Source organism: Mustela nivalis, assembly GCF_964662115.1.
Source record: "Mustela nivalis genome assembly, chromosome: 7".
Classification (NCBI taxonomy): Eukaryota; Metazoa; Chordata; class Mammalia; order Carnivora; family Mustelidae; genus Mustela; species Mustela nivalis.
The window spans coordinates 25,997,744-26,012,144 of record NC_139026.1 but is presented as its reverse complement, the minus strand read 5'-3'; the positions used below and the strand labels follow the sequence as shown (position 1 = coordinate 26,012,144).

The window sequence follows — 14,401 nt, the reverse complement described above, 5'->3', positions numbered from 1 at the left end:
CTTATGCATGGAATCTTTAAAAACAAACAAAGTAGAACACTATTAGGTGGAGGAAAAGGTAAGATACTGATCAAAAAGTAAAATCTTTCAGTTATACGTTATACAGTTACACATTCTGTATACCTGACGTAGCAGATGTGACAGATAATAATAATACCACAAAATTACATTACTGTCCATATTTCATATGTGACAGTTAATAATAATACTACAAACTTTTACCTGTTACTTTCCATTGTGATTTTTTTTTGTTGCAAGGACACTTCAGATCCACTCAGCAAGTTTTAAGTATGTATGCTCCCTCTCTTTCTGGCCCTTTCCACCTTGTGAGCCCTGGCATGCTCTCTCTCTCTCAAAGGTGTGCTCCCCCTCTCAAATAAAACTTAAAAAAAAAAAAAAAAAAAAGGCAAATTACTTAAATTTTATCCCTGATTTTCTTTTTATGGAACCTGTAAAATAACAAAAAAAAAGTATTTCTAATTCTAAACCACCACCTACTTGTTATTAAGAACATAAACAAGAGGGGCACCTGGGTGGCTCAGTAGGTTAGGCATCTTCCTTCAGCTCAGGTCATGATCTCAGGGTCCCAGGGTCAACCCTGTGTCAGGCTCCCACAGGGAGCCTTCTTCTCCCTCTCCCCTGGTTCATGCACTCCTTTTTTCTCTCAAATTAATTAATTAATTAATTATTAAAAAGACAAAAAGAACATAAACAAGATGATTTCTGCCTGTCAAGATTTTTCCCAGGAGAGTAAAGGAAACAAACCCAAAATACAGAATGCTGGACCATCATGTTTGATGAGGGCTGCTTTCCTGCAAACATGGCATAATTTGGAAGTTGGAAAATACATCATTTTGGCTGGTAAGCAGTAACACTATCAGAAGTTACATAAGAAATAGGAAACGGGTGCCTGGGTGGCTCAGTGGGTTAAGCCTCTGCCTTCAGCTCAGGTCATTATCTCAGGGTCCTGGGATCGAGCCCCACGTGGGCTCTCTGCTCACTGCTCAGCGGGGAGCCTGCTTCCCACTCTCTCTCTGCCTGCCTCTCTGCCTACTTGTGGTCTCTCTCTCTCTGTCAAATAAATAAATAAAATCTTAAAAAAAAAGAAAAGAAATTGGAAACAGGAAGAGATGTCAATGAAGTAAGATGAAAAGACCAGCATGTATGCCAAGTTTTAAAAGTCTGAACCTTACCCTATATACAGTGGAGAGCAACATGATCACATCAGTGTTTTAGAATAATGTGATGGATGGGGAGAGAGGGATATAGGTGGGCAGTAAGTGAAGACAGAGAGATGAGTTCTGAGATTATTGCAGAAACAATCAGGAGAGGATGATTAAGGGCCCACATACAAAGACAACTGGAAGAAGAAGACAGGAACGGGTTAAGAAAAGTCAGAAACATTCCTGAGGCTGAATCCATCATGGGTTTATTAGCAAACTCAATGTGGAAGAGAAACACTGGGAGGGAAGAGGAGGAATAAATCTCAGACAACTGGGTTAATGTTGACATAACAAGGAAGACACTAAAAGTGCTGACACACATGAAGGGAGATAGCAAAATACATTCTATTGTTAAAAAAAAATAAAAACAGTTGATTTAAAAATGTCAGTAAGACAGCTAAGTGAAGAAAAAAGGAGGCATTTGGAGACCTGAAATTCAGCACTAAATTTTGGAATCACTGATCAATGTGGACTGAAGCCAGGTAAAAGTTAATAAAGGTGTTCTTAACACTATATAATAAGAAAAGGCTCAAGGTCTGAACCTCAGGACATAATATACATTTAAAGGTTTTGAAACTGTCAAAGCTGATAGGATACAGGCCTACCTACCAGTTATACTGGAAAACTATACATTTATTTTAGAATACTGCTACTCCAGCCTTTGTGGGTTTTGTTACTTGGTTTTGGGTTTTTTTAATTGCTTAAGAGCCAATTTAGAAGCCAAAAGGGAAAATCAGTTCCAGGATTATGCGACATGGGTTTTTTTCTCACTGTTTAAAATTCTGCCCAAAGGGATAATATAATCATCAAGTTTTCAAATACGAATTAGAATAACTGAGGCCCAGGGTAAGTGAGTAACTTGGCCAAGGTCACAAAGTTCCTTAATCTTTGAGATAAGAATAAAAGTCAGGGCTGATCCTTAACATTATTCACCAGCATTAGCTTAATTTTCTCAGTGTCTAGCAACCAAGTCTAATCTTCAAAGACAAAGATTTACTACCACTTAAAAAAAAAAAAAAAAAGATTTACTACCACTGACTTTTTTTTTTTTTTTAAATAATGGCTCACAAGGCTGAAGAATATTTTTTTTTTTTTAAGATTTTATTTATTTATTTGACAGAAAGAGTCACAAGTAGGCAGAGAGAGGAGGAAGCAGGCTCCCTGCTGAGCAGAGAGCCTGATGTGGGATTTGATCCCAGAACCCTGAGATCATGACCTGAGCCAAAGGCAGCAGCTTAACCCACTGAGCCACCCAGGTGCCCTGAAGAATATTTCTTAAATGTTCTAAAGCAATGTAGGTTTCAAATATAACTAGTTTTGGGGAACCAATACAGATTATTTACCTTATAAAAGTACCACTATGGGGGCTGCCTGGGTGGCTCACTGGGTTAGGCCTCTGCCTTCAGCTCAGGTCATGACCTTGGGGTCCTGGGATCGAGTCCCACCAACATCGGGCTCTCTCCTAGGTGGGGAGCCTGCTTCCTCCTCCCTCTCTCTCTGCTTGCCTCTCTGCCTACTTGTGATCTCTGTCAAATAAAATCTTTAAAAAAAAAAAAAAAAAAGTACCACTATGCTTCAGCACTGTCATTTCTTAAAAGTTATTTACTCAGAAAACTTCAGCTAAGAAATTTTAAAGGGAATCAAGTACCAACACATGCTAAAATGTGAACCTTGAAAACACGCTAAGTGAAAGACGCCAGACACAAAAGTCCTGTATTATGTGATTACATTTATAAGAAAAATCCCAAACAGACAAAACCGAGAGACAGAAAAATAAGCAGTTCTCAAGGGCTGAGGAACTAAGAGGGTGGACAGTGACTACTAATGGGCATAGGATTTCTTTTTGGGATGATGAAAATGTACTGGAATTAGTGGTGATGGTTGCACAACTTTTTAAATTTTTAAAACCCACTGAACTGTACATTTTAAATAGATGAATCTTATGGTATATGAGTTATATTTCAAAACAATAAATCAAGCATTTAGGTTTTCCTTCCATATTCAGTAAGATGTTAGCCACTTTATGAACTGAAGACCTAAATAGCAAAAGAAAATGAAGGGGGAAAATCATATTACTTAATTATTTGGGTATATAATATACTTAGTATATTAACTGAATTTTCAAATGAAGACCCATTCATAAACTAAATTTTGGAAGAAAAAAAAACTTTTTTAAATTAAGACTGCCTTTCAAGTGCCTATAGTCCAAAAAGGAGTGCTGACTCATGCTACAGCTTTAGCACTGCTCAAATATATTCTTGGAGTTGATATGTGTAACCTGGAATGACATCCTACTCCCAACTCCCCATGCCCGCCACCTCACTTTTCTACTCACCCTTCAAATTTTAGCTCAAAAATCTAAAAATCTCTAAAAATCTCTCTCCCTAAACCAATCTTGATGAGTCTCCCCATCCTGGACTGTCTGTCATGTCTTCAGTGTTCCCATTGATGCCTTTGCTCTCTATTATGAGAAGGTACTGGCTATGTGATTTATTAATTTTTTTATTAACATACAATGAAAGACAAATAGCTGCTCTTTAGTTCCTTCTCACCCGAACCCCAAACTTTTCCAAGTGAAAGGATCCAGGAGGGCAAGAGAGGAATATATCACCCCAGACCAAAGTCATCCCATCTTAAGTGAAACTATTATTAAATTGCACACTCACTTGTGCAAAAGCCTCTAAACTATAAATAAAAAGACTTTGATGAAAAACACGAAAGCTGGGGCACCTGGGTGGCTCAGTGAGTTAAACCTCTGCCTTCAGCTCGGGTCATGATCGAGCCCTGCATCAGGCTCTGCTCAGCAGGAAGGCTACTTCCCTCTCTCTGCCTGCCTCTCTGCCTACTTGTGATCGATCTCTCTCTCTCTCTCTGTCAAATAAATAAATAAAAACACAAAAGCTAAGCACTAAGATCTTGCAATGAACATGTTTTTCCACTTCATTTGCCCAAATGATAAAATATAAAATACAAACACTGCCAGTTATTATCTAGGGGCAGATAAGCTCTGGTGCATTTCATCTACAGCACCTATGATGCATAGATTTAGATTGCCTAAGTTCATATCACAGCTCCACCAACCACTTAACCCCTCTGTGCAGGCTTCCATATCTGTAATTCAGGGTTTAAACTAATATTCGTATCATGGGCTTGCTCTTAGAATTAAGCAAATTAATGCATGTAACGTGCTTAGAACAGTACCTAGCACATAGTAAGTGTTCAATTAAAGATGTCTTACACAGTAAAAACTGTATGACCAATCTCACTTCAGGAACAGTTGTCACACTACACTCTGGTGAATAATTCATACACTAAGTCTTAATTTAACAATTTAAAATTCTTCGCCAACAGTTGATTCCAACTCACTAAACTTAGTAATTAGACAGTAATACTTCTTAATGGGACCCTAAAAATTACTTAAGATACTATCCATCACACATACTAGATTCTTGGAATACGGTATACTTTTGTGTACTCTTTCTCTTCTGCTTTTTCTCCTTCAAGCTTTCATACCTGCTATTCCATCTACCCAAAACTCACTCTCCCTCCTTCAACTTCACCTTTTAAAGATTTTATGTATTTACTTGACAGAGAAGAGAAAGAACACAAGGAGAAGATGCAGGCTCCCCATGGAGCAGGGATCCCAATGCCAGACTCCATTCCAGGACCCTGGAATGTGACCCGAGCCAAAGGCAGACACAACCAAATGAGCCACCCAGGCACCCCTCCGTCCTTCAACTTTAAAAACATTCTCTCAGAGTGCCCAAGTGCCTCAGTAGGTTAAGCATCTGCTTTCAGCTCAGGTCACGATCCCAGGGTCCTGGGTTCAAGCCAGGACTTGAACCTGCTCTCTGCTGCGCAGAGAGCCTACTTCCCAACCCCCCCCTCCACCACCGCCTACCACTCTGCCTACTTGTGATCTCTCTCTCTCTCTGTCAAATAAATAAATAAAAATTTTTAAAAATTCTCTCATCCTTACTTTCCTTCATCCTCAGTCTATGGTAAATCCCATGTCTATCTTTTCTCACAACACACCTCACTTTAATTTCTTGTTTCAAGACTGAGTTTTCCATTAGACAGTGATGCATTCATTTTTTTATTCATCTGGCTTAGTGCTAAATACATATTATGCATCCAGTAAATGTCCATTTATCTGAACTGAAAATGTCTCAAGAATGGATTAAAAAAAAAAAAAAAGAAGGGACATTAAAAAGGCAGAAAAATCACAATTTCACAGATGAATGAAATTTGGCCTTGGGCTCTTACTAGCTGAGTACATCATTTGTGTCCCTGCCCTATAGTAAGAGGGGAAGGGGATGGTAATTCCAATTTTGATAAGAACACAAAGACTTTATGGGAATAATATTTTCCTTAGTATAAATTATTTTTAAAAATCTTCAAAAGTTATAAATAAAGGCACCCATAGTCTCAAGACACAAAGGTAACAACTGTTATACTCCTTTCTAGTATTTTCCTGACTACAATGCCTTTAGTTGCTAGACTGTAAAGACTGAAAATAAAAACAGATTTGCCCAAAACAGACCAAATTACTGATCAAGACATAATGAAAACTAAGGAGTTTGGAAATCTGAACAGATTAGCCAAAAAGCAAAATATGTCAACATTAGATTCTGAAAACAATATCTAAAAGCACTTAAGGGCCCTTAGCTAGATCAGTCAGCAGGGTATGTGACTCTTTGATCTCAAGGTCGTGAGTTCCAGCCCCATGTTGGGTACAGAGATTTTTAATAAATAAATAAAATAAAATCATTTAAATTATAGCTAAATCCTAACCATTTAGAAACATCTGAGTTGTAGGCCAAATCAGAATAATAAAAATTTTGATTTTTATGTATCCCTTTCTAAGTACCCTTAAGGGATTCTAGAATAGCTACAACCAGGATTTTAAAAAAACAAAATAGTGTGATATCTATTAGTGTTGTATCGCTAAGCTATATCACACTACAGCTCTTAAAAAGAATAGCTAATAGAGAAGTCTCTCTTTTTTTTTTTTTAAAAGATTTTATTTATTTATTTGACAGAGAGAAATCACAAGTAGTGGGAGAGGCAGGCAGAGAGAGAGAGAGAAGCAGGCTCCCTGCTGAGCAGAGAGCCCGATGCGGGACTCGATCCCAGGACCCTGAGATCATGACCTGAGCCGAAGGCAGCGGCTCAACCCACTGAGCCACCCAGGCGCCCTGAGAAGTCTCTCTTTTGACTCTGAGGGCTCTTTACCAGTTATCTAGTTCTTTCAATTATACAATAATGGTTTCTGCCACCGGAGATGCTAGCGCCAGTTTTCAGACTATGGTGATCCTATATCCTATCTAATCCACAAAATAAAGAGAACTACTTAGTATTTAAAAACAAAACAAAAAATACTTCATGTAGGAAACATTTTTAGAAGTTGCTAAGACTTCAGAAGTTAACTAATTCCCTATTACTCCATCTCCTAATTTACATATCCATGTAACATTCATATACATTTGCAAAGAAAATTTCAACTGTATAATAAAATACCAGTCTAACACATCTTTCATACAAAGGAATATTTCTTGATAGAAAATTACTACACATATTATGCCTTTCAGATCTATTTTGTTTTTATAAAGTAAAATTATATAAAAATTAGGCACCTACATCAAAACTGATGACTACAACTGTACAGCCCAAAACCCCTAGTGGATGGTCTCCTCATTCCCCTGTTTCTGATATTTATTTCTCTAGTGCATACACATTCATAACTCACAATAACAGATTTAAATGTATGTTCACAATCCGTACTACCTGAATCTGTAGTACAACTTAATTGTTTCTTAAAACCATTTACACACAAGTAAACCATCCTATGCGATATAGGGAAAAAAGCAAAGTTACCAACTTTCAGCAGAATCCTAGTCATCCAACTTCTCTGGCCTACAAACTCATCAGAGAAGGAAAACAATGGGCATCCTCTTAGGTAAAACTCTATAGCTGTAAGTGGTCAAACTGTTTAAAAAATTTAGAACTTCCACAAAGCAAAAGCATAGTATTTCTGATGCCATAATTACTTAGCATGATAGACAAAAGTGCGAGCTATTTTGACAAAATTCAATTTCTATTGTGAAAGTCAATCAACCTCAACAAAAGAAAATGCTTGAAATAGAGAAGCTTAAAAAATAACACTCAACTGATATTTTTAATTTACTTTCAATTAAGCCCACATTTCATAATCAAAACATCAGGCAATAAATTAAAAAGTATCCTTACAACCTGAAAATTTAATCACTACCAAAAGTAGTCCAGGGATTCTTAACTTGGAATCCACCGAGACCAAGATTCACAAATAAGCTTGTCAAGAACCTGAAACTCCAGAACGCATATACAAAAATATGGTTTATTATCTTAGAATGGTCCAAAAAAATTTTTTTTAAGATTTTATTTATTTATCTGTCAGAGAGAGAGAGTGTGCACAAGCAGACAGAGTGGCAGGCAGGGGCAGAGAGAGAAGCAGGCTCCCCACTGAGCAAGGAGCCTGATGCAGAACTCAATCCCAGGACCCTGTGATCATGAACGGAGCCCAAGGGAGCAGCTTAACTCACTGAGCCACCCAGGCGTCCCGGTCGAAAAATTTTTTTTAAAAAGATTTATTTATTGAGAGAGAAACAGACCATGAATGGAGGCAGGGGGAGTGGGAAAGACAGAATGTCAAGCAGACTCCCCACTGAGCACAGAGCTGGCAGCGGGGCATGATCTCAGAACCCTAAGATTATGACCTGAGCCAAGATCAAGAGTCAAAGACGCTTAACCAACTGAGCCATCCAGGCGCCCCTGAAAATTCTTAACAGAAAATTCTTAAACTGGGACAACCAAAAGAGCCAAGCACCATACTGTTTCTGGTCAAGATTTTACCGTAAGAGTTGATCAGTTTCCTAAGGATGTTTTAATTACATATAACAAGTCCATCCTCATCATGTTAGACTTTCATGCCTGTTTTTAAATGGAAAAAAAATATATTATCAGTCAGACTTTGAAGGCTCAAAAACAGGGCCAGTTATCTGACTTTTCTCACTAAAAACTACCATATGTACTAGAACAGATATCAAATGAATGGGCTTTTAAATAGTGATAGGAAAAAAGAAATATCTGTATTTTAAAAAATCAAAATTATGAAAGTAAAAAGTATATAGAACTCAAGTTCAATGCAGAGTCAGACCTAATTAAGTTTTTAAGAATCTGACTAAACCTCACAAACAGAAAAATAAATTCTAGGAAAGACTGGTGAAAATCTAATCTGAATAGGTTGGTTTGCCAGGTTTTAATCAAGTAAGTCAACTCCTTGAGTAAGTTAACTACTATTCTTTAGGCTGTATTTTAGCATCTTTGTGATTAACTTTGGGAAGACCAAGGCCATAATTACAGATCTGATTTATCTGCTCCCAAAGTAACTCTAATTTTTTATGAGGAACAGATTAGGAAGGATCTCTTATTTTAGTTTTGTTTTGTTTTGTTTAATGGAGAGAGGGTGGGGGAAGGGAGGATGAACAAGCCAAGCTCGGAGGAGGGTCAGAGAAAGGGAGGGAGAAGCAGACTCTGCTGAGCAGGGAGCCAGATGGGGAGCTGGATCCCAAGACCCTCAGATCACAACCTGAGCCGAAGGCAGACATTTAACTGACTGAGCCACCCAGGCACCCCTAGTAATCTTTTAACTTACATGATTTTAAGCTGTTACTGCTCAGTCACTTTTTTTTTTTTAAGATTTTATTTATTTATTTGACACAGAGAGAGCTCACAAGTAGGCAGAGAGGCAGGCAGAGGGAGAGGGGGAAGCAGGCTCTCCGCTGAGAGGATTCGGGCCTTGATCCCAGGACCCTGAGATCATGACCTGAGCCAAAGGCAGAGGCTTAACCCACTGAGCTACCCAGGTGCCCCTGCTCAGTCACTTTTAAAGACTAAAAGAGCTCTGGCTGAGAAGAGAGAAAAAAGCAAATTCTTGAAGTTCTCAATAAAACACAGAACTGTCAAAATTCAGTATAATTCACCATGTGTGCAAAATACTACTAACTGCAGGAATATATTGATTACAGCAATGTTTGTATAGCAAATTTTGGAGACAATCTAAAAGTCAGCAATAAGCAATCAGTTAAATTAAGGTCTAATACCACAGTTTCACAAAGAACCCCTCTAAAAAAATGAGTCACCTCAAAGATAAAATGGGGGAGATTAAGGTATCTGCATTGGGCGGAGGGGACTAGGCCTATACATGCATACTAAATCTCTCTGGTCTTTCTGGAAGAATACACAATAAAAATAAGGATTGTCTAGCAGGCACCTGGAATGCTGAAGGGCAGATGAGAGAGTCTTTAACTTTCTCTATGTACTCAGTAGAACCTTTCAAAGGCTGCACTCATGTACTTCCTATTAGACAAAATTAAAAACTGATTTTTTTTTAGTGAATTAGAGATTAATTTCTAGCTCAGAAACTGACTTTTAGCTCAATGATTTAGACAGAATCTACTAAGCAATAACAATGTCAAATTATGACATAGAATAACTCTGCTAAAACTTTCTTCCAGAGATTGAAGCACACTCATTCATTCATTATTTCAGTGCCCATTACATCCTCTGGGTATTAGAGCAATGCCCAAGTCATCTAAGAATCCCTGCTTTTGTGGAGCTTTAGTAGGAGCAGAGATAAAGAGTAAATAATGTAACTTCAAATACTGTTAAATGGTACAGAAAAGGAAATATGGGAATGAAGAAGAACTATAAGGGAGGGGAAGAGGAAAACTGTTTTGGGATAATTAAGATAGACTTATCTGAGGATGACATGTGAGCCAAGAACTGAACGATATGCCAAAACAAGCAATGTAGTAAACAGAAGGAAAGCCCTGTCACTGGAACAAACTTAGCCTCTTACTCTTCAGACAGAGCAAATCAACAATGTGGTTGCAGAAGAGTGACCCAAGGACAGACATGCAGGAGACGACCACAGATGCAAGCAGATGCAAGAAAGGCCTTGTAACCACAGGAGAAAAAGTCAAGATTGTATTCTAAGTGTGATGGAGAACCTCTGTACAGTTCTGAGGATGGGAGTGACATGATCTGAATTTTTAAAAAGTAACACTAGCTGCTATATTAGAAGACTATTGTATTAGGAGACTAATATAGTAGGCTAGGCAACAAATGATGGAACTGAAGAGTGGTTTCAGAGAGATGGGTAAACATCGCTGATTAAGGGTATATTTTGAAAGCTGACGCCCCAGGGGATTTGCTAGTAGACTGTATATGGGAATCTGAGTGAGACAGTAAATGAGTGAATAGAAATTTTTAAAAAATCATTTTATATTATTTTATATTTGTATAGTTATTCACAGTTATCAAAGTATATTTACATACATTGTCATTTCATAATAACAAGAAGCAGGGAAAGGTCACACCTGACCAAGATCTGAGTTCTGTCCCTTGCCAGTTTTAAGACCCTAGGAAAGTCATCTGAATGGGTTTCTAGACTATGTCAGGTAGTCTACTTCACAAGATCAAGAGCTACAAGTATCAAATGATGTAAGACTTTTGTAAAGGCAAGAGGAGCACTTGGCTGGCTCTGTCTGTGAAGTATGCAGTTATTGAAGTCAGGGTTGTGGATTCAAGTCCCACACTGGGTGTAACCATTACTTAAAAATAAAATCTTGGGCACCTGCATGGCTCAGTGGGTTAAAGCCTCTGCCTTCAGCTCAAGTCATGATCCCAGGGTCCTGGGATCAAGGCTCAGATTGGGCTCTCTGCACAGCAGGGAGCCTGCTTCCCCCACTCTCTGCCTGCCTCTCCACCTACTTGTGATCTCTGTCGAATAAATAAATAAAAATCTTTAAAAAATAAAAATAAATAAAGCCTTAAAATTTTTTTCTGCAAATACAAATAATGACCAGTTGGCAGTGAACAGCATCCTATCAATAGCTGTCCAACGAAAGAGGTGTGTTCATTCAATTCCGGACAGCACAGCTACCTACCCAGCACCACCACGACCACCTATTCTACATGGAATCCTGTATTGCAGATGACCAAAAAAAGGCAAATCTTAAAAAAAACTCTGATTGCATGCCTGGGTTGCTCAGTCAGTTGAATGTCCAACTCTTGGTTTCGGTTCAGGTGATAATCTTTTGGGTCTTAGGAACCAGCCCAGCCTGGGACTCCGTACTCAGTAGGGAAACTGCCTGAGTCTCTCCCTCTGCCCCTCCCCACCCTCACTCAATCCACACACATTTTCTCAAATAAATAATCTTTAAAAAATTTTTTTCACTGATTATGGGAAAATATACGTAATACAAGAATAGCACTAGAAAACACATTATAGTCATGTAATCCTTCCTAGGGACTGGAGAAAACAGTTAACTTAAGCTATAAATATTAAAGTAAAACCACCTAACTTTTCCAAGATAAAACCCAAACGGAGTCACCTTTTTATCAAAGAAGTGCTATCAACAATATACTGCAAAATTAAGACCATATTTACAAATTATCAGTCTTGGTTAAAATACTAAAATGAAATACCTAAACTAAATTGTGTGCCAAAACTGAATTATAAGGACTTCAAATCACTGCCATAAATCATTTCTGTAACTTTATTAAAGTTTCACAGGATTATTTGTTCATCCAAGGCTTTCATATTACTGCAGATTATGTCCAGAATCAAGAAAAACTGGAAAAAATGTTAAACCTATTTCATTATGTATTCTGGAGAATTATTAACAATGTCAATTTGTATTATGTGGTCAATAAATAACCTGAAAACAGGAAACAAAAATTTGAAGACATCTGGTGTACATCTAGATCCCCCATGTCTCATTTTCAACTGAGGCTTCAATAAATACGACTGGGGTCATATGAGGAAAACCACACTGTAAGGACCATTCAACGCATACAGCAATTTAACTGCCTTGGACAGAGTCTGAGACAAATCCTTAATACAATAAATTTTGCACTATGAAAATTCACATTAGACTACAGCACGAAATGACAATCTACGCTACTTCTCTAATTTCTAAGAATTTCTACCTTATAAAAAGTCTTATTTCTCCAAATCAAGCAACTCTAGGTCAGAGACTTCTGCCCAACTCAGGTATATATAAGCTGCAGAAAGCACGGCACAATACATCACTCATTAAAAGACCTTGGACTTTTATGCATCTCCCCCCAAACTTTAGAACAAGCTAGATTAAATACACGTTCACCAGGTTTTATCAAGGAAATGATGCTGCAATTTAGTCACTTTAACTCGCATATTAAGCAACACAGAGGTTCAACTAAAATCTTCATTAAAAACGTCAAGAAATTTCAAGGTTCTGTTTTCATGTACTGCAAGAAATACCGCACGTCTGAGGACCCGATATTACATAAAGAATTTACAAAACCAGTTATGTCCATTTTTCACAATTCCACATATATTCGCCAAAGTACAGTATTCATAAATAGCCAAGGAACAGTTTAAACATTAAAGTGCGTAAAATCGAGAGGCAAAGTATTTCACCAAGTCCCCCTAATATGCTCTGCCGCTCTCCCAATGCTGTGTTAAACTATTTCCTCTTGAGCAGAAACCGCTCTCAAGGAGTTTGCCAACCAGAGTAAAATCACTTCACCCAGATAACGAGCGGAAACGTATTTAGAAGAGAGGAGATCACGAAAGCGAGGGCAGCAGGGAGCGCAGCCCCACGTCTCCGGACCCCGGCAGCCTGCGGCGAACATGTGCCTACGGCGGCAGGACGCGCGGCCCTCCCGGAGCCGCCTCCCGGGGCTCCGGGCCCCGCCCGGCCTCACTCTCCTGGTTCATTCATTCTGAACCCGGGGCTTCCGCACCCGCGCGCTCACGCCCGGCCCGAGAGGAGGCTCCAGGGCCGAGGACCTATGACGGGCCACAACTCCCGCCCGGAGTCCCGGCCCCGCCGCGATTCGCGCGCGCCCGCGGCCTCCTCCCCGGTGGTCTGAGGCCGCGGAGGCCCGCGCCGGCCCGCGCCCAAGACTAAAGCCCCGCAACCCCGCGGCCCCACCCTCCGCCAGGGTGCAAGCCAGGCCTTCCCCGCCCGCCGGGCGGCCAACGGGAAGCCCCCGGTCCCCGCCGCCCCGTTGCCCCACCGCGGCCGGAAGTCTCTCCGGAGCCCCCTCCCCAGAGCCTGACTTCCCTCGCCGACACGGCCAGACCCTCTCTGCGCTGGCCTGGGGCCTCCCAGTGCGGGCCGCGGGCCTGAGGAAGCGAGGAGCCGCGCTGCCGGTTCCGCCGAGCGGTGAAGAGCAGAGCGCAGAGCCGGGGATTGGCCTGGGCGGTTACCTTGATAATCCTGCGGGGCAGCCCGGCCATCTTGTCAGATCCCGAGTTCGGCCTCTGGTCTCGACTCTGGCTCCGCTCGCCTCACGCACGAGTGGAAGTCCAGGGCTCCACTTCCGGGGGACGTTGCCGCGCCCGCCGCCGCCGCCGCCGCCGCCGCCGCCGAGGCCCCTTGGGAAATGTAGTCCCTGCTCGTGCGCGGGCGGGCTTCTCCAGGACCTGGCCCCCTCCCCCGCGTTCCCCGCCCCAGCCCCGGCCTGGGGTTGGCGGAAGTGACGAGCCCCGGCGGGGCAGGGACTTGGGGGAGGAGGCGCGAGGCGGCGCGGAGCTCCGGCGCTCGCGGCCGAGGCGGCCGCGCGACGGTGGGATTACGCGGCCAGCGCCCCGCAGGCCTCTTACCGCGGCCACGCCTGCGCCAGTGGGCGACGTAACAGAGGCCCAGCGGCGGGCGCAGCCCATTCATTCATCAGTTCGTTTGTTCGTTCATTCAACGTTTCTACGTTGCGCGCGGGCCGCAGCGGGGAGCAGCTCGGGTTAAGTGGAGCCGGGGCTCCTTCCTCAAAGGGAAATGAAAGACTGAAACTCAGGAGCCATACTTCTGAATGCGGATCTCGGAAGTTATCCAGGGAAACCCTAGTCATCGAGTTATGATATTTAAATGTTGACTTTTAAATTTTATGTAAATCGGGCTCCTTAAGCCCAGGGAAGGCTGAAAGAAAGGATCTGGAGAGAGTTGGGAGGCAGGGAATTGGCTTCTGAACGCAGAGCTGCTAGCTGGAGGAATGACCGAGGACAGGATTAGAAAGCCCAGAGAAATCCCTGAGAGAGGGATTACCCGTGGCACGCAGGGCCCTAAAAGAAGATTAGAGTGGCGGTGCTT

The 14,401-nt window shown here is 41.1% G+C and overlaps 1 protein-coding gene across 3 annotated transcripts in view; it reads right to left on the bottom strand.

The window, feature by feature from the left end:
* Nucleotides 1-13,913, bottom strand: part of UBE2N (ubiquitin conjugating enzyme E2 N) — a 38,513-nt gene extending 24,600 nt beyond the window's left edge. The window contains exon 1 of one of the 3 annotated variants that reach the window (XM_082739330.1): nt 13,525-13,913. Coding sequence is in view for 2 of the 3 variants with exons in the window: in XM_082739328.1 (XP_082595454.1) it covers nt 12,839-12,944 (106 nt within the window). In the remaining variant the exon portion in view is untranslated. Of the gene's footprint in view, nt 1-12,838; nt 12,960-13,524 lie in introns of those variants that run through there. The other 2 variants (XM_082739329.1, XM_082739328.1) reach the window with 2 other exon arrangements.
* Nucleotides 13,914-14,401: the final 488 nt, after the last annotated feature.